The sequence below is a fragment of the Pleurodeles waltl genome, chromosome 12 (assembly GCF_031143425.1).
Source record: "Pleurodeles waltl isolate 20211129_DDA chromosome 12, aPleWal1.hap1.20221129, whole genome shotgun sequence".
Taxonomy (NCBI): domain Eukaryota; kingdom Metazoa; phylum Chordata; class Amphibia; order Caudata; family Salamandridae; genus Pleurodeles; species Pleurodeles waltl.
Window position 1 is genome coordinate 672,463,786 of NC_090451.1, and position 27,354 is coordinate 672,491,139.

The 27,354-nt window shown below is 42.5% G+C and overlaps 1 protein-coding gene across 8 annotated transcripts; it reads left to right on the forward strand.

Annotated features, from left to right (window-relative positions):
* Positions 1-149: 149 nt before the first annotated feature.
* Positions 150-26,875, forward strand: TAF6 (TATA-box binding protein associated factor 6). 8 transcript variants are annotated; one of them, XM_069218603.1, is made up of 16 exons: positions 313-501; positions 4,829-5,004; positions 5,615-5,831; positions 6,405-6,491; positions 9,786-9,939; positions 10,296-10,352; positions 10,647-10,766; positions 12,975-13,117; positions 13,724-13,801; positions 14,572-14,673; positions 17,954-18,136; positions 18,773-18,847; positions 20,294-20,419; positions 23,653-23,826; positions 24,493-24,696; positions 26,005-26,875. In XM_069218603.1, exons 3-16 carry the CDS (start codon positions 5,676-5,678, stop codon positions 26,374-26,376), a joined length of 2,031 nt encoding a protein of 676 aa, XP_069074704.1. In that variant the 5' UTR covers positions 313-501; positions 4,829-5,004; positions 5,615-5,675; the 3' UTR covers positions 26,377-26,875. The 8 variants fall into 8 exon arrangements, with proteins under 8 accessions (XP_069074709.1, XP_069074705.1, XP_069074701.1 ...); XM_069218608.1 differs by lacking the exons at positions 313-501; positions 4,829-5,004 and adding an exon at positions 150-306 and having other exon boundaries at positions 23,656-23,826; XM_069218604.1 differs by lacking the exons at positions 313-501; positions 4,829-5,004 and adding an exon at positions 166-306.
* The last annotated feature ends 479 nt before the right edge of the window (positions 26,876-27,354 follow it).

Below are 27,354 nucleotides of genomic sequence, written 5' to 3' on the forward strand. Positions count from 1 at the left end.
TATACTTTGAAAACCAGTAACAATAACTTATTTCTTAAAATGTGTGCTAATCAGGAAACCGTAGCCTGGGCGAAGACGTCTGCAGCGGTGACAGTTCTCTTAAGCCCAGAGAGCGCGACGGGCGGGCTGTTTTACATACGAGCGCGCAATTCCAGATCACAACAAGCACCACTCGGAGACGTCACAGTAACGGCTGCATGTTAACCCCGTTTGCCTCCCACCGCCCCCTTGACAGGTCCTGGCAGCTACTCGGAGTTATCACATCTTCTGGGCGCTTAGCGGGTATCGGAAGAATGGAATGAGCAGGTGAGCAGACCTCGGCGGAGAGGGCTGAGCTCGGCAGCGCCGTGAAAGAGACCGCGCCGGGCATGGCAGATTCCCTCCAGGACCTGTGGGTGTGCAGCTTCCAGGACTGCGGGCAGCAGCCGAACTGCAAGATGGCGGCGATATGGGAGCGCGAGCCCGAGTCCAGGAGGCGGCAGTGAGCGGGCGGCTGCGGGGGTGAGAGGACCGTGTGCGGGGCGGGCGGTTGCAAAGGGAGTGTGGGAACTAGAGGAGGGAAAGGAGGTGGTTGATTAAATCTTCACAGAGAGAAGGGGGAGACCGTGGGGAACGTCGCATACAACTAGGTGGCAAGGGGTAGGGGATATTTATTGATACTATCAACTGTCTGATAGAAGAGGGTGCAGAGTACGCGGGAGATGGCGTGACTAGGTATATATTTGTATTTATGTTTAGATGTATTCCATTCTGGGCCTGGGGGTCATGTGGGTGGAATACGATCCTAGTGTTGATTAGAGTAGGGCACCGAGCACATTTACTGTACTTCATTTGATGCTAATCTTCATGTATACTAGTTGAATTACCGGATCCTGCAGGGTCCTGCAATTCCATCCTGCTCACCTCTGTTAACAGTGTGTGAGCAGCGCCTCACCTGTACTCTGTTGTTAAATTACTTTTTTTTAATGTAGGCTAGGGTCCGTCGTATATTTTTAACGCGCCGAAAACTACTACTTCTCTTGAAACTTGGCCTTTCTCTCGATTGCCTTCCTTATTACGACTCTCCTCTAAGTCAACTCCCTCCCCTTCCATCATGCAATAGAAGCCTACCCCCGTACATGCCTTTTATCAGCCATCAATAGTGCAATAGCCAATTATGCAGGCTCCAGATTAACACTGCCCAATGTCTGTATAGTAAAGAAAAAATACTGCCTCGAAGTTTTGTTGTAATAATAATAAATTGCATTTGAGTAGGGATTACTTTCCTGGCTAGGCGTCAAAGCGCCTTGCATACACCGCTTGGGAGCCAAATTAGTGGTCAGACAATTCGTTATTGGGGTTAGTTTTGCATGTTCATTCCATGCATTCTGTGGTAATGGTGGATATAATTGTGATCATTAAAAGGAGGGGGGGCAGGTGAGACACAATTCTTAGCTGGAATTAATTAATAGATATTGTTATGGTTACCAAAGAGCTTTAAGGCATTTAGGCATAGGATTTTTAGAGTGAGACCGAAGGTAGAAAGAAGCAGAGGTCGATTTAAAAAAAAAAAAAAAAAAAAAAAAAAAGGAGATGAAAGGCTAATTTTTCATGCAGGATTTTAAGGGTTACAACAGGATGAGAGCTTTTGCATGCAATTTGTGGATGCAAACCTCACAATAAAAAAAAAAGGAAACCCAAGACACCATATTTAATACTATGCTATAATGTATTTTTTTATGCAGTTTAAATGCACCATAAACAACATATACCCACCAACTTAAAAATATAAAAAGGCAATTAGTATAGATACTTTGCAGTATCCATTAGCATATTCAGTACCATATTTGTCGCCCCTTCATTGTCTGGTTTGGAAGGTGCTGTCCCCTTCATCTGCCCCAACAGCACCCCCCTACAAAGCAGACACCATGTCCAGCAGAACGGATGTGTCTGGGGGTCACCTTCATCTTCCACCATCTGCATTGTCTGGTCAGGGTTACTGCTTGTTAATCATATGTTGTTTTTGGCCCCTTTTGTTTACAGCTAAAGATAATGTTTTTCTGCTAGACCTGTGTGTTAGCAGATATCGGCATTTCTAGGTGGTAAATTATCCTCTGATCTATCTGGTGAGGCCTAAGTGAAATACAGATGTGTGAATCCTGGTTCGTGTAAACAAGTTCACCGAAAATACAGCTGAGTGTTGAACACTGTTTCCATGCGTGGTTATTAATCCCTTAACTGCCCCACCCCCTCCCCAGCGTGTGGAGTCCTTTTTAGACTATATGGGGTAAATTGCACATAGGGCTGCATAATTCTTTTCCACATAAGATGTCTATGCCAAATTTGCATTCACCCATCCCACCCCTCCCCTTTAAACAACCTGGGGATTCCAACGACACCCAGAATTTGTGGATTTCTTGGGGGTTATCAACAAAATAGGGCTGAACTTTAATGGTTTTTTTGGGAAAATTTGAAAAAAGTTCTTCGGGTTAGTTTTGTTTGTTCCTAAAAATGACTTCAACAAATGGTTTGCTGTGCTAAAGTCACCAGCTTTCAGGAGAACACAGAGCTGAATTAAAAAAAAAAAGAGATATTTTTTTTACCACATTTTTGGCATTTTTCAAAGAGGCAACCAATTTTTACTCATTTTTGACCTCTCAGCCTACCTCTATTTTGTGGTGGGAACCAGTGTGAAATCCATGGATGATCCAGAAAAGCTATAGATTACCCAAAAGTAGAAAAATGGGCATCAAGGAAATCTATTTATTTCTTAAATCGTTAAAAGATATGGAGTTTAGGAGCAGTGGTTATTTGTACATATCTGAATTTGTCTGTACCCGTACTAGCTGTGATTTAGATGGTATTTTTCCAAATGTCTTTTTTTTAACACCCTGGCTTACATATGGAAGGCACAAATGCAACAAAATCCAGTTGGTAAAACAAATGTTATGCTATTCTGTACACCCACATGACCTTCCGATAAAAAATGTCACCTTGCTAGCTCCCACGACAGGAAACTGTCCAAAACAGAACATGAATGCAGCGCATGGATGTTGGACCCTAGCTCAGCTGGCACCTTGAAAAACCTAGCAAACATGTACATTTTTGAAAACATAACACCTTGGAGAATTCAGGGTGAGGTATCTTGCATGGCTTTTACCAGGTTTTTATACCCAGAGTCCATTGCAAACCTCAAACTTCGACTAAAGAAAACATATTTTCCTCACATTTCTGTGATGGAGAGTTCTGGAAGCTGCCGAGAGCCACAAATGTCCTTCCCCTCAGCATTCCTCCAAGTCTCCTGATAAAAAAAAAAAAAAAAATGGTACCTCACTTGTGGGGGTAGGCCTAGTACCTGTGACACAAAACACAACATGGATACATCACGTTTTCCCCCTCAAAACTGACTGTTATTTCTTTCTTTTTTTTGCACAGTGGGTAGCTGTGTGGAGAAAGTGATCACACCTACACATACAAGAGTATTCCTACACAAAGCCGCTCTGTTCCTTACACGGTCCTGTAGAGGTAAATGGATTACTCCGATAGAGCACACCTTTGCATTGTGTAATGCCGCCGTTTGTTTTGTTGCCTTTGTCTAGAAGTACCCTTGCATGTGCAGTTGTGACCACTTTCTCCACACAATGCATAGGTGTACTTCTCCCGGATATTTTGTTTATTTCCATGGAACTGTCCCAACTAACTGCAGCCCGATAGTCACTGTAGATGGTCTGGAAGTATTCTTGCATGTATTGCTTACATGATGTCTTATTGAAGGTCACAAGATTTCACAGTTTCTAGGGAACTTTAGTCAGTTGACTTTGCCCTGATGAGACCTAAAGACGTAACTATAGGTTAAAATGTTGACACCCCCTTCCTTATTTGCTTTCAGAACATGTTATGGTTAACCCTAGATACCATATGTGAACAGACAGGATCTCCGCTTAGCACTCTCTTAAATCTTCCTCCCAGCTTTACCGATCAAGAATTAGAAAACAACTGTGAGAGCTGACACAGTATGTGATTGTCTGAATGATTTTCACTATTGTCCCCCTCTTAACTATTTGTTTTATGCTCTGAAGAAGCCTCTGGGGAGGACACAGAGCACATAAAACAGTAAGAATAAGTAAATAAAGTGTGGTTTTGATGTGTTGTAATTATTTTTGTTCTTTAACCATCTCTTACTACAAACAAAGGAATACCCATTTGATTTGATCCTCATTGTGCATCACAGCAGGGCAGGTTGCACTGGTCACAATGAAGCGCTTGTCTGTGTTCCCCATAATGGGGCCTGAGAACTCTTCTACCCTGCCACAAACAAAAAAAAGCCCCATTAAATAAAATAGAGCTTCTATCATCAGCTCCGCCACAGTTAACTATCTCCACCATCTTCACATATGGATTAAATTTATGGATGCCATGCTGCTCGTTCTTTTGTTCAACGTTTTCCAAATGTTGAACTGCATCATGTGCAAGAAGCTGCCCTCACTGAAGTGCCTTTCTTTGAGTATCTGTAAATGTTTGTCAGATACAGTGGTTGAAGCGGAGTGGTTTACAAAGAGCTAATTCTAGTAACCTTTCCAATAGAAACATCTGCATGAAATGGAACATGTTCATTTACAATAAGTTCTCATAGATGTTTGGCGGGGGCACTCCCACCAGCTACCAGACCTCTAGTCTGATTTCCCCCCCCCCTCCCAAGAGTCCTCGAATAACATGTAGGTATGTTTGTGCATCATCTATAAAGCATGCATAACCATATAGGTTGTCTTAGTGCTGTGTTCACACACAGCCAGTTGATAAAGGGTAACTGATTTGTGTGATGTCAAGAGAAGTTGCTTAAATCCCATAGAGCAGACCCAGCACAGGATGTCTGTGAGCTGTTTGCTGATTTCACCGAGAAGTTGCGAGGTTCTTCTGGGAGCACGTGCCTCTACCACTACCTGTCTGTGTCTTAGGCTCCTGCAGTTCCAACCACCGCCAACTAAAATGGAGCATTCTGTCCTCACTGTTACCTGTCATCTTCTTGTGAGTGTTTGTGGGACCCAGTTTATTTCAGCTTAATTGAAAATATCTTAATTTCTCTTTCCCCCATTTTCCCTTCAAGCTCTGATCCCTGTTGCCAACCCTATATTACTGTTTGGGCCTGACAATGAAAAATATACAAAGGCAAATTAAGAAGGTAGTCTGCATCCTAAATTATTGCTTTGTATTGTGAAGGACTCTCCTATTAATCTGAGGCTTCAGCGTTCTGTCGTTAGACTCATCATGTTTAGTTTTTGCCTTTTCCTTTTCACAACCTAATGTTTTCTCAGTTTGAGATGACTGTTGTTCTAGTTTCAGATTTATTCTCCATTTCTTATCGTTTTTCAGCTCTTTATATAAAACCTGACTTTTCTTTCAGACTAAAGATGTGGAATTTGACAGTGTCCTTAAAAAGGGAGAGAGACCTTCATAGAGCAGTATTTGTTGTTCAGATCATTGACAACTTTGTAGAAAGATGTTTAGATGATTATTCTGTCTTGAATTTATTTTCATGTACTCCAGAACCCATTAGATGGGAAGGATACTGCTGCCTTGAGTAGGATAATGTGCATGTTGCAGTCCTTGTAACTCCTGCCCCCTCTTTTGTCTCAAGAAAGCATTGATGGGTTCCCCTCTGCCTCAATTGCAAGGCCAGCCAGGAGCCAGAAGAAACAATGGCCGAGGAGAAGAAGCTGAAACTGGGCAACACCCTCTTCCCCACCGAGTCAATGAAGGTCATTGCTGAATCCATTGGCATCTCGCAGGTACCGGAAGAGACCTGCCAGCTGTTGACTGAGGAAGTCAGCTACCGGATCAAGGAGATCACCCAGGTACACCGAGCGCCTTCTGATAGCATCTTGAGTTGTGCAAGCATTCCGACTTAAAATCGTGCTTGATGCATTTTGGGTAATTAGGACACTTAACCGGTGATCCTGAAATTTGTTGCATTTGATTGCCCGGAGTTAAATACAGGTGAAAGTACCCAGTACTTCTAGACTTTGCTTCACACAGATCCCAAAGCTTTAATCAAAATGGCCTGTAATGCACCACTGGTGTTTTGAAGTGAACAACACTCGAGTTAAAGAACAACGAGCTAAAAAATTAACTTGGCCGCTCAGATGTAGATGTACTTTTCAGCAGAGTAGCATTTTTAAGAATATTGTTTCCCGTTAAAAGCACTATGCCTCATCTTTCTACGGCTCATTAGAATAAGAACACAGTTTAGCTCTTTCAGAAAAGTTTATGTGAAATTTTGCTGTAATTTAAAAAATGCGTTTAAGAACGCTTAACATTGTACCCAAATAATTACCAGCTGTTGGGCAAAATAAGGCATGTGATCGAAAAATTATAGTGTTAACATCTGACTTCTCCTCTTCTTTTACTCAATCTGCTTGTGGTTACAGGATGCCCTGAAATTCATGAGTGTGGGAAAGAGGCAGAAACTGACAACTTGCGACATTGACTCTGCCTTAAGACTGAAAAATGTAGAGGTGAGATTGCTGTTCGAAGAGAATTTTCTCAGTGCTGCAGTTGGTTTTTTCATAATCTCTCTCTTCTGTTAACAATACGCTTGTTTTCTTCATTGCATATTATGTTCTCTAGCCAGTATTTTACTCTTCTTCTGTTCCAAGTCTGCTTTTCCGTTTTATATTGTGCTACTGTTATTCAGAGAGCTCGTTAGCAGCTGGTGGTCTTGGATTCTTGGTTCAGTCTCTTTGCTTTGTGCGTGTGTCAAACACATTGTGTTTTTTATATGTATTTATATCGTATTAAGAAACAAAACAGGGGACAGGCTTAACATTAATTCTGCACCAAGTGTCCGACCGGAACGGGTACCAGAGTAATGTATGTACACAAACTTCAACATAATTCAACTGGACAGATTGAGCCTGTACATCTGTGTGTTTTGTGGCATTTGACCGTGCCAAATATTGAGTGTTGAGTTGAAAAGGTTTGCGATTGTGGCCATGTCTGTTATCAAAAAGGAGGTATGTTCTTTGTTGGTGAGGGCATCTAGGTAGTCACTCTACTGCGGACATGTTTATTCATGATCTTCAACATCCACTACATAGCTAAGAGGTAGGAGGAGGCAAGATACTATACGTCGGTGCTAGCCGAAATAATTCTGTTCAACATTCAAGACGAGCTTGGCCTGTTCATATTGTGTGGGTATCTATTATGTTTTTTTGTTAGCTAGCAGCACCAGGCTTTCTGCCTCGCCCCATTTCTGCTCTTTTGTCAACTGGATTGTACACTAGGTGCCTTTGGGGGACTTCTGTTCGTTTCTGTTTTAACATATAGCCAGAATGAGGTTTGTCACTAAATCTTCTAGTTGGTTTCTCCTTCTTTGATGGAACCATTGGGCCCAGGAGATCAGTCTGGGGCCTGTGCAGTCCAGTTCTTTGTTAGCTCAGTGATTGCGCCTTTAATTTCCTACTGGTATTACCTTATCATGGAGCAGCACCAGACCATATAATAAAACTGTGTTTTCTGTGACTTATACCTCTGTTAGTGGTTGGCAATAACTTGCTGATCCTTCTTGGGATCAGTTCTGTTCTGTGTAAGTAGTTAAATGGAAGTATTTCAAAACAGGCTTTTTAGATCCCCGTGGAAGGTCAGCTAAGGCCCAGGCTGCCCTCCATATTACAAATATATCAGCCTAGTCCTTCGTTTCTAGCGCACCCTTTGACAAGTCGGCACACCATGGAGTATGGTTACCAACTTGTGTATCTTATTTACTTAGTTCAATTACCTCACCTCCCTCAGGTCCACAGAACAACCCTTGTGATCACGCCATAAATCCATAGTGTAAACACACTTTTTTGGTTTGCACAAGTGAGCAGAAAAGCAGTGGTGGCTTTTGGAGCAATGATGCAGAGAATAAATTGGAAAGGTATCTAAAAAAGGGAAGAGAGGTGGTTCAGTATGTTAAAAAAAGAAATTGGATAATGTGTAATCAAATGGAAAAACAATGGAAATAAAAATCACATAGAAAAACAGTGGACATAGAAGATTCACTGCTTCGCAGAATGTATTCCGGAAATGATGATAATTCCAAGGATTAAAATTAGTATTGTGTAGAATGTGAAATATATATACACACACACAAAGTGTGCTGCAAGCACTCCGTGGCACGGCGTAGTGTTAAGGCAAATAATAATTAAAAAAAAAAAAGGGCATGGAAATCACACAGAAGAAGCCTTCAGTTAAGCAACGGCTTTTAGATGAACAAAACGGCAATGCATGAAATCATTTGTTGTAACTGTGCAATGGTACTAATTGGCTTTAGATTGTAAGGACAGACCAAAGAGTTTATCATCGGTCTTTTGATTAATTCATCAGTTGTTTCACCGAGTATGCTTTTTTTTCAGTTCTTGTGTTAATAGAAACGTAAGCCAAGTTTTCAGCAAATAATTTATATATAGAGGGGCAGGGAGAGCATCCCCTGACACCACGGAGAAAGGGGAGATGGTCCAAGCCTCTAATGAAATAAAAAATCACCTGGTCACCTATTTCTGTGTAATTCCGTGGCCTGCGTTTTCTGGTCTCTGGTGTGCAGGTATTTATTTTGAATCAAGACAAACGTTGTTTAAACTCTCATTAACAATGCCAATAGGTCTGTCTTTAAAGAAATGCTGTCTGGTAATGTGAAGCATTACAGATTAATAGCATTGCAATGAATGTGTATTTGTGTGGAAGCAAAAAAATTGTAGAATAATATTGATATAGGTTAAAAGGTTAAGTGACAGTTGCATTGTAAACTCAGACCTAAAACTCGATTTGATTCCTGACTGTCCTCCTATCTGTGTTTATGCCAGATACATTATCTAGCTGGCTGAGATACTTTTATAGAGTTACAGTGACATGTGTGCCCATGACAAACCAAATTATCATAACTGTGGAGAGCCAGCATTTGTTTTGTGTGGAAGCACAAGACTTCTGCGCAGTCAAAACATGTAACCTTGGCTCTCAAAATGTGGGCGGAGTCAACGCCGCTCTATAGTGATGCTTATTTAATTGTCTGACGACAACATTGTGATCAAGCTAGATCATAAAAATTAAAAGTGCAGCTATACAGACCCTGGCCAGAAGTGGGGGAAAGGGTGACTGTTATTGTGCTGCACTTTTTCCTCTCAGAAGGACCTTTGCTCTAATGCTGCCCTTAATATACAAGATTTGTGTATGGTTGGGTTTGGGAAGCTTACACTGCTGTTTTTGTTTTATCTTCCCTATGTTGGAATGGTATATGCTCATCTACTGACCATGTTTTATCTTTCACGTGAGTGAGAGAAGCTTGCGCTGCTGCCTGCTTTGTAGTTAACATGTATTGAAATCCTGCTTTGCTGCCGTCATCATGTGCATCTTACCGTGCTGCTATATCTCTTCTGCATATTGAGGAGAAATGTGCAGTGTGGTTGCAATGAGTTGTTAACTGGTTCTTGGGAGGAGTGCTTCTGCTCTGTACCGACGTCAAATGCCAGTGTCTCATTAATGAGAAGTGTTTGGTCTAGCTGTGTTGTGGTAGTCGGTGATCTGTAGTTATCAGGTTAACATTTCTCCTGATCTTTTAGGAGTCATAAATTGCTTTTGATGGGGATGTTTGCATTCAGGTTTAAGTGTTTGCTAGCTTCTAGAGCTGTCTTTGTGTTGAGATCATAGATTATCGGCTAGGTCTCTTCTGACAAGTATTTGTGTTCAAAAGTTACTGACTACACTCAAATGAAATGTGGCACTAACCTCACAAGACCTTCATCTAGTGTTCACAGCCTCTGCTTCTCTTTTAGCCACTTTATGGGTTCACTGCAAATGAATTTATCCCCTTTCGATATGCCAGTGGAGGAGGGCGAGAGCTGTACTTCTATGATGAGAAGGAGGTGGATCTCAGTGACATCATAAACACCCCACTGCCGCGAGTACCGCTTGATGTGTGTCTAAAAGGTAAGCTGTCAAAAAGCCATTTTGTAATTAAACGTGGACCAAACTAAATTGGCTCCGTGTGGTACACATTTAAAATTCTGAGGTCCTGGTACTACCAGATGCATTTCACAGCCACTCTGCTCATTGAATTCTTGGGTGCCCCGATGCAAGAGGTGTAGAGGTAATCTTGTAGTTAAGCTTTGCACATAAATTCTTACCCTATCGTCCCTTTTACAACTGTGTACATTTTCTATCGTCTTGGGCCCGAGCTCCTTAACAACTTTTAGTCTTAAGTGAATTGCCATAAATTCTAAAACTTATTTGTATCCCCCATTGTTGGGTTGAGTGACTTATTGCTTCTTCTCTGTCCGTTGCAGCTCACTGGCTGAGCATCGAAGGGGTGCAGCCTGCTATTCCGGAGAACCCTCCTCCAGGTATAGTGTTCTGTGGAACTTTCTTCGCTTTGAAGTTGCGACTCCAGCCATTTGCTCCGTCTTGCTTTTCTTCTCCCCGTCTTATGTATTTCTCATGTATTTCCACCTCAGGTGTTCTACTTTAGAAAGTGGAGATTTTCTCTCTCCAAATGTTTTCCATTGAGTGACCTTGCGGTCCATACGTTTTTTTCTTAATGTGTTACCTATTTTAGACTCTTTTAAACTTGGGCTTCTGATGGGCTCTTCCCATTTTGTCAGCCTAAGATTTTGTCTGTAATCTGTCATTTTCCTCAGCCCCCAAAGAGCAGCAGAAAGCAGAAGCCACAGAGCCATTGAAAGCAGTAAAGCCAGGGCAGGACGAGGGCAGCCCGCTGAAGGGTAAAGGGCAGAACGCTATCACTCCAGATGGCAAAGGTAAGTGTACACTTTAAAGCATGGCCTAAGAAAGCTGAACACACAGTGCAATGTTGGTGTGGCAATGTGAGAGGAAAGGGTGTCTTGTATCACCCCGCCCCTTTTCTCCATTTCACCTATCTTCTGAGATTTTTGGACCTGTGGGTAACCAGGGAGTTGACACACTTTTGTGAGGTATATATAAAGGTCACACTGCAGACTTTACCACTTCTGTTACATCTTTATCTGACAAAAATGCAGGCAAAGGTCAACCGTGACCACCGGAACCAGAAATTAAACCTTTTTCCAGGATATTGGGTTAAGATATTTGGAACCCACTAAGCTACCATGGGAAGGGACATGTATCCAGCACGTTGATCTCTTGCAGTAATTTAAATTGATTTTGCCAATTGCAATGGAACACAATCTTTGTGCACATGAGAATGCTGGGCCAGTTTCCTAATGGCTCTGAGCAAGTAACATTTTTGGCAAAAGAGCCACTGAATTGGAAAAACCACAGGCAATTGAAACTCCACCAGACCCTTCCTCACAGCTAAACTATGCAAACATGGGGATAGACATTGTGAAATCTCCTCCTCATCAGTGCAAAAGTGGTAATTCTTAACAGCAGTCCAGTCAGCCCCCTGAAATTTCTCCACCGAGTTCAGCAATTTGCTGTTTTGAAGACCATCCTTACTTGTCAAAAAGGACATTTCTGTCCTGTTGGAAAGTTTTGCTTGTGGTCTAAATGTATAGAAAAGCATTATACTTGATGTGCCAAAAACTACTGAGTAATGCTCGACATTCCTAGGAACGTTCAGTATAAAATGTGTGAGGTGGTGGGAAGGTTAGAGGATGCTAACTGCCAAACCAACCTAAGGGAGGTGGCTTTTAAAAATGGTTTTATCCCTGACCAGCTGAAGACTTTGCACATACTTCGTTATTTCAGGAGGCAGGTGATGGATTTTGATTATGTCGCCTCCTTTGTTGGTTTTAGAGAATGTGTCAGAAAGTAGTTTTGAACCCAACCGTTTGGTTCTGTCCTAGGCTACGTAGATTCTTGGTGAGAATCACAGAGCATATTCATGTGACGGTGGTGCCTCACAGAACTGCTCCCTAAAGTGGCTCTACTAAAAATATGGTGGTAGATAGGGAATATGAGCTAGCATTGGCACTTGCAGTGGGTAGAAGAGATATTGGTCCGAGTTGAAGCTTCTGCATGACACTGGAATACTTATTAGTGTATGGAGTCTGAAAAGGTGCATTTAATAGCGAAGGTTGTCCTGTTAACCTACGAGCATTTGGGGGTTTGCAAAAGAACCTTGGAGTGATCCCAAGGAAGACGCAGGCAAGTTGATTATTTGGCATATGTTTTATCTTGTCATATGGAGATAGCAGGATGCTGTTGATACTTTTGTGGTATGCACTACTCTAGTGTAGGGGAACAGACTGGTGGGAGCAATCAGAATTTGAGTCTTTTGTAACCAGTGGATGGTGTTTGTTGGATATAAGTGTAAGACAATTTTCTATAATTATTTTTGGGAACAATGAAAAGGAAACTTTAGATTGACAGTTTGACCCTTAAAGTAGTGGTTTTTAGGTCGATGCTACCAGACAGTGCAGCATCTGGTTTGCTAATACATCCTTGGGATCTCAGAAAGCTTCCCTGGAAAAGCATTCCGCCCCATGCTTACCACTGGCTTTTGTAGTTAATTGCAGTATACTACCGCATCCTGCACCACTCCGCCGCGCACTACTCCGCACCACTCCATTGCCACTGCACTCTACCCCACACTGCATCTTTTATGGTGATAACTGATATTCGTGATTAACCATGTTTGATTATGGTCCAGTGGCAATCATCCGTCAGTCCTCTAGACTGTCTGATATGGGTGTAATAAGATGGGAAATGGTGCTCTTCTTCTTACTGAGACCTCAGCACGGGAACCTGATCCGACTAGTGAAAAGACCCAGCAAAGAAAAATCGTTCAGACACTTAGAAATGCTGCTCATGAATACTTGGTGTTTCCCGTGGTTGGAGTGTTTGTAGAAACTAGAGGACTCAAACAATTCCCCTGTTCACGATAATAGTGTATGCACCGCTTTTGACAGGAGTTTTGTTAATTCACAGAACATAGGTGGAAAAACCCATGCATCCATTAGGCTGAGAGTACTTCAGCAACTGTGATTTGCTGTACTTTGGAGACTGAGATTGTGTTTTGTTCACAGGGAAGGAAAAGAAGCCTCCAGTGCTGGAAGGAGGGCCTTTACGCCTCAAACCACGTAGCATTCACGAGCTGTCTGTGGAGCAACAGCTGTACTACAAGGAGATCACAGAGGCATGCGTGGGATCCTGTGAAGCCAAGCGGGCAGTAAGTCTCTCCAAACTTGCTCCTTTCTTTGTAAGAGACAAGGATAGGATCTTGCTTCAACCACCCCTACCCCTGTTCCACTATTGTATTTTCAACTTGTGGGCTCTCTTAACAAGACAAAGAGAGAGCTACAAAACTGTTTTTTCTGAAATCTAGTCACAGTATCGCCCTACATCCATCTTGCTCTTTTCTTTGCTCTTCTGTTGCTCTTCAGTCTTCCTTCTGTCCCTCTGCTACTGTAGCCCTCTACATGTGGTGTTTTGCTGTATCCCCCAGGCTCCAGCCCCCACTGCTTTTTTGTTTTCCTCTCTCTTTCCGCTAAGACTCTCCTCCTCTCTACTTTTCTGGTAGGATTTGGTTTCCTGGTGCACTCACTCTTTTCTGTTTAATGCACACATCTGCGCCTGTAGCCTTTGTATTACAGTTGGGTACCTTTTTTTTATTTTCTGACATTTGTTTTGCTCAGAATTGATAAAATCCCCTTGCAGCCCGGCCTCTGTCTGTCTCACACACTGGATTGTGTGCATTTGGGAACACTTAAAATATTTCTTAACGCAGCCTTGGAAGCCAAAATGTTCATTCAGCACTTTATATTTTCTCTCCCAGGAAGCGCTCCAGAGTATTGCAACAGATCCTGGTCTCTACCAAATGCTTCCCAGGTTCAGCACCTTCATTTCTGAGGGGGTAAGAGCTGCATTACTTCTACATTGTGACCCTTGATCTGAAATGGGGTCCACAGCAGTGCATGGGGATTGGGACTTGCTTTATTGTCTATCTTGTGCATGACTGGGAGGGCACATGTGTATAGGTCAGTGTGATGAGCAGAGGGAGATGAGAGTTCTCGCATTAGAGTACATGCACAGCAAGAAAATGCCTTAATGTGTGTCCTGCTTACAATGTGGATGTACCTTTATGTCTTTTCTGTACAATAGACTGAGCAACAAGAGAGAGGCTTTAATTTGTGTACAGTGTGATGTACATTATTGCCTTTTCTGTGTGAAAGGCAGAGGAAGAAGAGATGAGTTAAGGTATATCCTTGCCTGAAAATGTAGACTTGTGCATAAGCATTAATGTCTTTCTGCATTAGGATACTTTCTTGTGTTATCCAAGGTTAATCCTCATACCGTGGGCAAGTTTAATAGAGTGAAAGTGACTGTTTACTTTTCAATCTGGAGAAATTTCCTATGGTCGTTTTCTCACCCAACAAGAGCCCATCAGTTAATTGTATCAACAAAAAATTCTGGGCTGCCAATTTTAACCTTCTCATTCAGGAGATAAAAACGGGTGTCTATAACTCCCACTGATGATGCAATGGGTAGTATCTTATATTTCTTTTAAGTGTTTAAGATTACGATTGATCCCTAAAGTGAGTAATTTGTTCCTAAAGCAGTTTGCTCTAGGGTGAGTTTTTTATTTATTTTATGTTTAACGGTAGCCTTATATTTCCATGACAGGTGCGGGTGAATGTTGTGCAGAATAACCTGGCACTATTGATCTACCTGATGAGGATGGTGAAAGCACTGATGGATAACCCCACCCTCTACCTGGAGAAGTATGTGAGTATCTGGTGGCTTGTGTCTGGAGAAATCAACAGAGAAGGGATTTTTAGACCTACGATGCACGTGCCTGCAGTGCAGAGAGGCGCTGGTTTGTGGGCAGCAGAGAAGTTCTGTCCCTGCTCTTAATGAAAGGTTGCAAGTCACAGCTGATGTCTGTCCCCTAGCCATTGCATACATTTGTTGCCTGGGTCTTTCAGGATGATGTAATCCTAGTGCTAGTTTGCTGGTAGGGGGCACTCTATTTCTGTGCCCACTCTGAACACACCATGCCCGCCCTACTTTTTTTTATTTTTATGTTCCTTCTGTTGCTCCCAAGTGGCGAGAAACTGATAAGTGCCCTCTGTAGCTATCCCTTTTGATTTTCATACTTATCAGTCGTTCATGAGTGTGATAGCCATAAATGTTCATTGTGTGCAAATTATCTGAGTAGTTGAATAATTCTTGTAGCTGGGTTCCTTCTGCAGTAAATCTCTTTAAAACTGATAATTAAAAGTTGGCAATAGGCTTTGGAGTCTACCAGACATTCTAAAAACTGCTCAATATAAAAAATTTCTGAAGGAAGACTGGGAAAAATAAGGGGTGGTTTTGCATACTGATGATGGTGCAAATGAGTGGTGAACGAAAATGAATTGAATAATAAAATATCAGTAGTAATTTTTTTTTTTGTAGTGCCATATTGATATTTGGACAGTATCAGGCCTGTTAATGGGTGTGCATATATATTATGCAATGGTGGCATGTCCAATCCGTTCAAAGCAAAGTGCAACAAAACTCTCTACAAAAAAAAAAGAAATAGTTATGTGGTTGGTTAGTGCAAAAAGAGATGTGTGATTAGACATCAAAGTGGTGCACAGTAATAAAGCTTGTATAATTTCTCTGGATCTCTTAATCCGTCAGAGCCGTCTGGTATATAGACTACTTTTCTCATTAAATCTTTTTTATAATGAGTCCACAAATATAAATTAAAATATTTTAGTTCAAAGAATAGAAATCCCACATTCAAAACACACCACATTTTGACTGTTGCAGTGCAATGTAACATTTTGTTTTATTTCCCTTAATCTTTTGTTCAAGTTCCGTTTCTCTGTAAGGATAGTGATTGTCGAATGACAGGAAGGAGCATGGAGGGAAGTGATGAAGCAGAGGAAGAATAACCACAACTTAAATCCACACTAACACTGCCTAGAAAAATCCCCATTTCCACTACTGCCATCCTCTTCCCACAACTGTGGTCACCTGCAAAATACTGATTGACAAACGCAGTACAACTTTAAAAATACATCACATTGTTGAATTCCCACTATTTCTTGGTGCCTATTCAGCCTTTATATTATCACCATTACTCTTATGCACAGTTCTCAGGTCTCTGCTTCTTTATAATACAACATCACTCCAAGTGCTGGAACTAAATTGAGCACTTTCCATAACCACCAACTAATTCCTCTGCTGATTGACAGGCCTCGAAAAATCCTAAAAATGTTACTAGACCTGCAGGTCGATTAACTTGAATAATCTACTCGAACTAACTGTAATGTACTTGACCCGTAAATGGCTCTCAAATTGTGTGATCCTAGGCAAATATTTTATTTAACAAATCGCCTTTTTCTTCATTCTAACAATTGCACCTTCAAATATGTGAGGTCAGCATTTCTGCTGTTTAAAAAAAAAAATATAGATATATATATACATATATATGAATCTAGCACACACATTGGGTACATGTGATCCCTGACTTGTCTTAGGTTGCTAATAGCATTGCCATAAAAGCAGGAATGTTTCTCAGTTTGTTTAAACACTCACTTTTAATAAATATATTACTAAACATGATGTGGTAGCGCACTGTCGTTTACAGACAGTACATTTCCAGGAAGCGTCCCAAAACCTTCCCACTGACTTGCAGCTTTACTGGTAAAACTATTTAATGTACTAACAGGAAGCTGTAAAAAAAATGGGTTTCAGAAAACATATGTATCCTTTGCACATGACCAATTAAAGTGTTCTGATTTGTTTCCATCCTATTAAAATATTTTTTTCAACACACAAGTAAAAAAAAATGGGCATTCACAACTACTGCCATATATTTTGAAATGTTTGTACTGTTTACTTAGTTATTTAAATGCTGCGTTTTAGGAAAATCCTGACACCCTACCGTCTCATTTCGCACTTATTACATCAGGTCAGACACTTCAGCTTACAAAATCCTGAAACTGCAGTCAAAAGGAAAAAAGACAAACTGACTTTTGACCTCTGTCGCTGAACACAGAGCATATGTGACAAGAACAAGATTTAAAGGCGTCTTTATTGCCCCTTCACTTTCTGATTGAACAGAACACCTGTTCTTTGTCAACTTGCCAGAGGGGCGAGTAGGTCCTAAAAATAGCCCAACCTGCTAAAATATGGCTCACCATAGAGTGGGCGATTAGATTTTTTCAAGGCCTGAATTGACTACTGTACATGTAATGTAGAGCATTTCGCTGACTCAGTTACGTACAGCCTGCTTTTTCAATGCCCTCCCCTCCCTGTTGAGTACACAATTGAGACTTCCACTTAGGATGGCGAGATATACTGATCTTCTCTATTAATTGAATTTCCTGCAGCAAGGTTCACAGGTGACAATCCTCCTTTGATATAGCCTCTTCAGAGACAGAGGTGCTGGCACTCTGCCTTTTGTCAGTGTATTTAGGGTTAGTATTTTTGGTTGGTGCTTTTAAGTCTTGCAGGTGTCATTTACTCAACCACATGGGCCCAGAAATGCTGTCGCCTTGTGCAATCCCACCGTTGCTTTTCTATTACCTGAAGAATACATTTTATTCATAGTTTCTTAGTGACATTACATTTAATGTAATTAAAAACAGTTATGTCTCGAGGTCCCTGCTCGTTTTTACTGTACAGACTGAGTGAGCAAATAATTATACAGGTTCTGTTTCAAGCCCTTATTGCAAAGGCATTCAACTTATTCAGCAACTGAGTTGATGATTGCTGGTTCATTAAAAACTTACCTTTAATCATGTTGATTTAATCAGTATTCACAGGTTATAGTGTCCTTGTAAATGTAGAAAATGTGAGGGGGCTGTCACAGTTACTCATTGTGGTTGGTTTTGATTTGGAAGTTGCACCTCAAACGTGATCACACAATTTGAGATCTTTAAGACAGTGTGCAATATTGCAGTTATATAAAGGAGTGTTTGGAAAGACAGATACTACTTGACATCAGAAAAACGTGCATAGCTTAGGTTAATGTAGTATTCTCTTCTTCCCTCTCTGCCATCTACTCCAGCTGCATGAGTTGATCCCAGCAGTGATGACCTGTATTGTCAGCCGACAGCTCTGCCTACGCCCAGATGTGGACAACCACTGGGCTCTCCGAGACTTTGCAGCTCGACTCATCGCTCAGATCTGCAAGAATTTCAGCACTACGACGAACAACATCCAATCCCGGATCACCAAGACATTTACAAAGGTGAGGTCAAAATTGCACCCTCGGTCACCAGGGTAGAGTTGTAACACCAATACATTAAACAGGGTGAACAGATAATTTTTTGTTGTGAATTTGCCCTGCTTTTAAGGATGGTGGGATGTTAAAGGGAAAGGAGTGCACTATGTTGAGTAGAGGAGTACGGGCTTCAGCAAAGAGTGAGTTGAGAACAGAGCCGCCAACTTCGTTGTCGACTGATCGTCATGGCTTCAGTGTATTATGTTGCTAGGTTGAAGTTATGAGTGCCATGGAAGAATAAGGTTTGGGGCTATATGAGTTTTGTATGTGATTACTGGTGGCATCTTTTTCCTAAAGGTATTGACTTATCTTGATGAATCGTTGGTCAATGTCAGGGGTTTCGTGCTGAGTGTAAAATGATAAATGGACAGAGTAGCCATGAAATCAACTACTTTCGAACAGTACTTTGCTTTATTCCTGTGCAATGATTAGTTTTTAGATTTAAAATTGAAATTTGAAAGCTTATATAATGGATTGGAAACTGAAAACCAGTGGTTCACCAACGTACATTCTATACAGTTGTTTGTCCTGAGAGTTTGACCGCTAAAAATGCTGTTACCCGTCTTCCTCTGATGCATGTTATGTCTCTTCTTTGCCATGCAGAGCTGGGTGGATGATAAAACGGCCTGGACTACGCGGTACGGTTCCATTGCTGGTCTTGCAGAACTGGGACATGATGTAAGTCACTCGCCCTGTACCCTCCTCCTTTCATGCGCAAAATGATTATTTGCTTGCTAAGAACCAACCAAATGGACAAGAGCACTAGGAGCTGAGAGGGAAGAGGCCCTGCATCTTGGGTAGATCTTGCTTCAGGTGATGTGAGAATGGCACAGAGGGGTTGCCCTGAAACATGTCTTCTGTCAGCAGCATGTCGACCTGCAGCAAAGCCCCTCCTTCCCATAGTCCTCATCTATATCCGCTGCGCAGCAGAGGGTGGAATGGAATGATTAAAAAGAATATCTGAAGAGAGAATAGGGAGGGAAGGGATGATGAGGAACATGGTAGTAAACAGGAGAGGAGAGGCAGGGATATATTATTTGAATGTTTGGTAGCGAGGCAGTGACAAAGTGAGCATAAATATTGACACAGGTAGAGTGGAATTAGCAGAAGATAAAGAGTTGGGGCTGAGATTACAGTGTATGTGAAAGGATAATCTGTGAACATCAAATTTTAGACAGATGGTGGGTAAGAAAGATTTGAATAGAGGGTGCCTGAAAACATAAGTTAAATATATTGACTTGAGACAAGATAGTAAGAGGAGCCTGTAAGGCAGTGTGGGGCCAGCCGCTGTGAGAGAAGACGTTGTGGCTGGAGACGGAGAGAATGGAAGTAGCAGGCATGGTGACTTTCAAGGGACACTTGAGTGTGAAGGAGCACGGGAGAGGGATACAACTGTATAAATGTAGGTGGTAGATGGGCTGATAGTGTTAAATACAGATTTAGGTGAGAAATGGCTAAAGTATTTAGTAAGGTAAAGGACCCAGTAATAATGACTATTGTGTGCCAGTACAGTGAAAGAGAAACGTTGGTGTGAGTGATCAGAAGTAGGGTATGGAGGAGTAAGCTAGAGCATTGTGAGGAAGGAAAGGGTAGTGTGAAATGTGTCCATTCTTTAGGGATAGTGACAGGCAGATGAGATGTTGCTTGTCAGGAGACAGTGATTGCAGAAAATGTCAGAAGTGAAGTGATGATCAGAGTAGGGAAAGAAGAGCAAAAGGTGAGACATGCCAGGCTTGAGGTTGCAAGAGAGAAGCGAGTGAGTGAGAGCTAGGAGTGTGAAGGTCAGTGAGTGAAAGAGTAACAGTTTTAGTATTTACCAGAGGAACCGAATTATCTGGCTGTCACAGCAACATGCATTTTGTGTATATTGGAGTATATCCTGGGACGTCAGAGCGAACAGACTATGGCTGCTTGAAGAAAAGGATTTGGGATAAGTCTTTTGCTTGTTCGCATTGGGAACTGGTTTATTTTGCTTGGGATACCAGTAGAAATAGTGTCTACTTTCTAAAGGGAGGACAGGTTCAACAGAAGTGTCTTTTAAAAGTAACCATCCCAAGTCTGAATTAAAACGTATTTCTTTATAAGCATGATCTTTTGGTGATAACATTTGTTTCCTCGCTGTAGGTGGTAAAAGCGCTCATCGTGCCACGGTTGCAGGTGGAAGGAGAAAGGATACGGGGAGTAATGGAGGGTCCCATTGTAACAAACATTGACAAGATTGGAGCAGACCATGTTCAGAGCTTGTTGTTGGTAAGTGAGACATCTAAACCATTCTAGGTCACCCTCTCAGTTGCAGTAGTTGTGGTTCTCTAGGCTTGGCGTGCTGATCCAGGGTGAGCATGCCCAGATAAAATCAGGATTGTTCAAGTGTAGCAGAATCGTAAAGTGTGGTGATTCCTAGCATTTAAGAATGTAGTTTTCTGTAAAGAGAGAGGGCTTAAGGCAGTTTTTGATGTTGACAGATGTTGTTCTAAACCCTGTGAACATAGATGGAGATGGCTTGTCTTTTGGTTTTCTCTTTCATAGTTTGTGGGTTTTTTTCCCCACGTTGACAGTGTTTTGGCTTCCAGGGTAGTGCTGTTCGACTGAGGTGGTTATTCCAGGGCTGCTGATTCTTGTGGCATTATTTGTGATGCAGGATTAACTGGGGAAACAAACAAGTGATGGATGGAATGCTGTAATTAATCTCAGGCTCTAGTAATTTCTCTGGCTGCATTCCAATCCATTGTGTTTTTGCCTTGGACAGGAATCAGCCATATGTAAATCAGCTGTGGTTACTGCTCCAGTAGTAACAAACCAACCCTAACTGCCCTGCCATGTCCTCTCTAACCAAGAACACTAACAACATACGGCTAGTTTTGGCCTCTCTGTGATTTTGTCAGTGAGAAGCAGTATGATTCCTATGATACACTGAGCACAGGACCCCCTCTAGGCTCATCCATCACACTTAGGGCATCTCACTGAGAAAAATAAACAAGCATTGAAAAAGATAATAGGTCTTACCTTTCTAAGACGAGTGCTGAGCTGTTGGCATTTCCAATATTTGTCTGTAAAGTAATGTTTTAAAGAAATGATCATACTGGAGGAAAAGCAAAATTATCTTATGGTGTCACAAAACCACAAATCGAATTTAGTGTTTTCAAGCTTTATAAGAGGCTTGGTTTGTTAGAATAAAGAAGTGTCAGAATGTGCAGCAGATGGCCCTTCCCTCAGAGCCATGAAAACCTTTTTGTACCAAAGCTTGTGTTTACATGCTGTGTGTGAAATGCATGAGATAAAAAAACAACCCTTAAAGTCTGCTGTTTGGTCATACCCCAGCTAAAATACCTGTGCTGTGCTTTTACAAACAAGCAGATAAGTGCGGGGAGCAACAAATGCAGAAACGGAGTGCTGAAAGAAAAAGAAAGAAGTAGCTCCCTAAATGTGAGCAATGGAAGGATGAGAGTCGAGCAACCAAAAGAATTGTTAAGAGACTATGGGCCTGATTACAACTTTGGAGGACGGTGTTAATCCGTCCCAAATGTGACGGATATACCACCTATCGTATTACGAGTCAATTATATCCTATGGAACTCGTAATACGGTGGCAGGACGGTACACCGTCCTCCAAAGTTGTAATCAGGCCCTATATTCCAGGGGAGGGATAAACACAACAAGTGGAAGGCAAGCCATCAAATAAGAATCGAGCAAATTTGTTACAATGAAGGCAACTTGTGGAGAGTATTGGGCAGGCTGTAAGCCCCCTGGAGGTTTGCAATAGGTGTTTTTACCACTAGCCAGTACTAACAGCTTGTACCTCCTGGCAGACTTGACCTAAAAAGGGATGGGTGGAACACTTTAATTTCAGCTATTCATATTTGCCCGGCCACATTGCAATTTGTCGTTCATGAATGAGGAGCAAGTATAGTCTGTTCAGGCACTTTCAGGAGAGTTGCTCACAAAAGAAGATTGAGTATTGTAGAAATAACACAGGTCATTAAAGAAGTTAACGTTTTTTTATTACAGATCATTCTCATGTTTAACTCCTTCAAGGATTTAATCTTTTATGAAACTTCAAAGCTACCTGGGGTGCAGATGCGTCTATTTTAAATAAGCTCTCTGTCCAGCAAGAGCTTAGCAGCAGATGCATAACATTTCTTGTTGAGCAATGCAAATTGTCAAAGTAGATATGATGCAATGTTGCCTCCCAGTGTTGCTGTATTGAAATAGCCCACCATTATGAACTTAACGTAATGTGAATTTGTAAAGTGCACGCTCGCTCTTGGTGCTTAAATAACAGATGTTTGTTACCCACGTAAATGGTATTCATTTTATCGACCTTGGAGTTCTGAAAGGCTGAGATGACCCACCAGGATTCAAAACTGTGGTCATGAGGTCAGATTCCGCAAGTGATGCTTTAGTCCACAGAGCCATCATACCTGACTTTACCACTTGGCTTGAGTTTGAGGGAGGCAGCTGGCCAAGAGCCTGAAGTGCTTTGACTGGATTCCCCACTGACCACCCCTGACAGTTCAGGGTGAGTTGACTTGGTGAGTTGCTAGATCTTACCTTGATGAAGTGCCAGAACTCCTCTCCACAGTCCCTTAGGAGTTTTATCTTGTGAGATGTTTACAATGATCATAATACGTAGGATTTTTACTAATTGACCACAATTTTATTAACTGTCATTCAAACTGAGCCATGGGTATCCTAGTACTTTGGAAGCCTCGACAAATGGGTAAAGTCCTAAGAGATTTTTACAGGGAAACATTACTCTGAAGTTGTTGACTACTTAGGGGTTTACTGCCAGATTATTTTGTATTGGGCGATAATACAGTTTGTGAATGGGAGAAGACCAGCGTACAGCTGGAAAACTGCATTCCTGCAGTTCTCTGGCATTTTGAATTTGACTACTTGAGACAAAGGTATAGGTGAGGGAATTTCAAAATGACCCTCCTCCAGAAAAAAATGATCCCTGGTTGCTGGCTCAGGAGTTTGTAACTTGTTAACTGTAATTTATGTTAATTTGTTAGATCTTAGCCATGTCGCTTTCATTGAATGCAAAACAACTTCACGTTTTCTACTTACAGATGTACATAGCAGGAACTTTGTATCTCTCATCTGCTTTATTCCTCTTTCTTTCTAAGCCCTGTATCTGATCTATATTTCTCACAATTAAGACTAGCTTGTTATAGGTGAAATTGGGGTCCATCCTTTTCTACAAGGGTTGCTCCAACCCACCTGCTTACAAGGCCAAAGAGGAGACCACCTGTCCTATTTCTACTCACTCTCTTACACGGTTTCTCTCTCATTACCAAGGTTTTAAATCTTGTTATAATATTCATCTTTATTCCTTATCCTGCCTTCTTTTCTTGTATTGTAAATTTACACCGCTGTCTTAACCCCCTTTGTTTTAACCCTTTTTCCCTTTCTCGTCCCACTATCAGCTTTTCCTTCCAGGGTATTGGCTCTGAAATAACCGCTCTTTCTCCCCTCCACCCCAGAAGCACTGCGCTCCGGTACTGGCTAAGATCAGATCCCCACCAGACAACCAGGACCAGTACAAGGCTGACTACGGTTTCCTGGGTCCCCTTCTCTGCACCCATGTGGTGAAGGCCCGGGCCCAGGCGGCGATGCAAGCCCAGCAGGTGAATCGGACAACTCTGACCATCACCCAGGTATGTGAGGCATCCATGAAAGCTTTCCAAAAAACTATGCATATTCTCTCAATTTATTGACGTAAATCAGAAGAAATCCTTGATTGTCATGTTTATAAGGCTTAAACTCTAAACCGATGAGCAATAAGTCACTGACAAGTATGATCATATTAGGAAGATGAAAACACAAAGTGAGTGGTTGATATCATTTTAATCTGTGACCGTAGCATAAAATGAAATTAAAGTATTTTTTGGAGGCTGTCCCTTGATGTTCTACAAAACCCCATTGGATGCAAAATTACCTTGATAGCCCAGGCAGCTGGGCCGCAGACATGAAATACTTTCATTGTTGTTACTTTCTTGCCCATTTCTTCAGAGTCCTGTTTCTGCTTCTGTGTTGAGGTGATAGATTTTGATAACTTGAATGTTTGCACGTCTGTGAGCAATCTGTTCGGGCAAGTGTGGAGTCTGTTAGATGTTGGACCAGCAGGTTGTGATGACCTGCTGGAGCAGCAGTGAGTACGGGCGGCTTAACTATGGGACAGAGGCAGCCCGGCTGAGAGAAGCAGAGAGCCAAGTTATTTCCAAGAATTATATTTAATATCTTCATGGGTTGGCATCGCCAAGAGCACTCCAGAAGATTACCGCTGCAGCCATCATTCGATTTGTTTCTTCTTTTCTTCACAGCCCAGGCAGACTCTGACACTGGCACAGGGCGCGCAACCCCAGAACCCATCACGGACGCCAAGCATCATCAAGGTGCCAAGCTCCATCACCCCTATTGTGCAGACGCTGGTGTCTGCGCGCCCCTCCACTCCAACGCAGCCTTCGCCGCCGCCAACCAAGTTCATTGTGATGTCTTCTACCTCGGGCAGCAGCAACCCGCAGCAGGTAAGAAACTTACTGGGCTAAAGAACAGACAGATACCCAGTTCACAGCTTTATATCTGTAAGTACTGAAGCTTTAGAGCAGATCTTTTAAAATGTGAACGATTTTTAGAAGTCCAAACTTGTGTAATATAGTAAAGCCAGGGGCCTGGCATGGGCCCCCTTCGAATGGGCATTTTTTGCCTGTAGTGTGGTTCTGGGACTCTGAGTCAGATGTGTCCTAGTCTGGGTGTAAGGGTCACTTGGTGCCTGCAGATCTCCAAAATCTGCATGCGGTCCTGGACACTCAAAGATTGACTGGAGTACACATTTTGGCTGTGGGAGCTAGGGTTTGGTAACCAGACATTCTGTCTCACAAGGGTCGGAACTTGTAACCTCCAAGTTGCACACACATTTCTGCAGAAGGTGCATTAACAAAGTAAGCAATTTTGCTGGGTTAAAAATCTGTGACATGCATATTTCAGGGAAATCACCACAGCGCTAATTGTTGGTCTAGGCAAACTACGGATGTGCTTTAACATTTTTAAATTCCAATATTGTTCACATTTAAAGTACACTTTAAAAATGGTGGCTCTGCACGTGCATGCTGTGCAGTGGTGGTCCCACTGGAGTTCTCGTGGAAAGCACAGAAGCACGCCCCCCTCCACCACAGCTGGTGGCATTCCACAGAAACCCCACTGGGCTGTTGCAGTGTTAATGGCGCATAGCCAGCGGCCTGTCCATCATGCCCGTTGCATGCCTACTCTTTGCCTACAGGGCATTATTCGGAGCCCAGCTTTACCCCTGCTTCCTCGGTGCTCTTTATCTTCCAGCTCGGTCCTGGAGTTTTTAAACTGCTACACTCTTCACTTCAGTGCTTACTACTTCTGAACTTTCCTTACTCTGTCAACCATAGCACGTTCTCAGCTTTCATAAACGCCGAATAGACCTGCCCATTGGCTAAATGATCGTGTTTTATTAATTTAATACCAATACCTTAACAGGGAACTGATCTCCGATCTCGAGCTCACATTCTAAGAGTACATGAACCAAAAAAGATGAGGCCGCCTTCTGCGGTGTGCTCTTCTCTCCTGTACGCCTTTCCTTCGTCCTTCCAGAGTATAGATCATCCTTAATCACTTGTACTTTAAAAATGCACCATTTACTGTCTTGACGTGGGCAGCACTTGGAAAGCCTCAAGAAGAGGCTTTAATGCGGATAACTACCCTTATCTGCCTTTCTTCTGCAATGCTTTGCCTCACTTATCGTTTCAGTCTTGAACTAGCAATAACAGTGGAACCCGAGGGACTGAACTGTTTTGTTTCTGTCGTAGGTGATCACCTTCAGCACCACAGCTTCCGGCTCCTCCACCTCCCCGGTCACGACTACTGTCCCCAGCATCCAGCCCATCGTCAAGCTGGTGTCCACATCCCAGACCACGCCCAGCAGCACGTCGACCGGCAACGTCCAGAAGTACATCGTGGTGTCCCTGCCAACAGCGGCCGACGGCAAGACCCCGCAGCCCCAGGGCACCTTGCAGCAACCGTCTCCCACAGCCAGTGCCAGCTTAGCCCTTACAGGACTCCCTGCACTCACAGCCGTGAAACAGGAGCGCAGCGAAAGCCCACCAGCAGCCGCCTACATCACTGGAGCCAGTGCCGCCTTCGGCAAGACGAATGGGTCAGACGCTTCGCAGCCGTCCTAGCAGTGACGACCCCTGTGTGCGCTCTCCTGAAGGGCTCTGTGCACTGCTGACGTCTGAGTCCCCCGTAGCAGCGAAAGGATGGACAAGGGAAGCTCCTCCTGCACCAGGCAGCAAACGCTTGACTTTTGAGGTGCTGGCAGCTCTTTCCAGGTGTGACTCCACTTCTGCAGGTGGGGGTGCGCCTTTCTTGTACTATGGACGCACTGGTCTGCGCAGAGCCTGAACTAAGGCATCTTTGGAGTCTGAGACTTTCCCTGTGGCCTAAATGAAAGGCTACACGAGTTGAGATGGTGTCCTGCACACCACACGTATCTGCTGGCTGGAAGGGACTATTCCTGTAGACCAGCCCTTACTTGGTAGGTAAAGTGTGGGTTACTATTAGGTGTTCAGTTCCATTTGGAGCCCTAGTGCAGACCCAATCTCTGCCTCAGTCTTTTACATATTGTAAAGCATTGTAAACGTTTTTTTTTTATTTTTTAAATTAAACATGTACACACTTGCTGCACTGTTAGTCTGTGTTGTAGTCCAGATATCTGGGTGTGGGGAGTAATGCAGGGAACCAATGTAGAGTGCAGCACACTCTGAAAAGTAGTCAGTATCCAAGCAAGTTGTACCCGTAGGTATCAACTGAGGAGAAACGTCTACAAGCTGCTGTTTCAAAGACCTTTCATCCCTTTATTTCAGGTATACGGTGGTTCAAATGTCATAGAAGTTAGCTGTAATGCTAAAAAGCTCTATAAAATGTATTATAGCTTGGGTAATCCGCCATATTTTTTGCAGCGGTTTTGATAATGCGTGATTTTTTTAGCAGTCATCTCCGTCCATGGAAAAGAATCCAATGTTTTTAGGGTTCTCTGAAAAAATAGAGGATACGTGCTTTCATCCATGAAGTCTAAGTGGCTTATCCAAAATCTCAGATATCCCCTTGAAATAAAGGGCAGTCTCCCAGCAGTGTGACCATTGTCTGTCATAAAGGAT

What these genes read in the sequence shown, in the direction of transcription:
- TAF6 (XM_069218604.1), top strand. Translation starts at nt 5,676, where the DNA reads ATGGCCGAGGAGAAGAAGCTGAAACTGGGCAACACCCTCTTCCCCACC. An exon ending in CCTGTGAAGCCAAGCGGGCA is followed by an intron (nt 13,118 to 13,723) that starts GTAAGTCTCTCC and finishes TTTCTCTCCCAG; the next exon opens with GAAGCGCTCCAGAGTATTGC. An exon ending in TCACCAAGACATTTACAAAG is followed by an intron (nt 18,137 to 18,772) that starts GTGAGGTCAAAA and finishes TTTGCCATGCAG; the next exon opens with AGCTGGGTGGATGATAAAAC.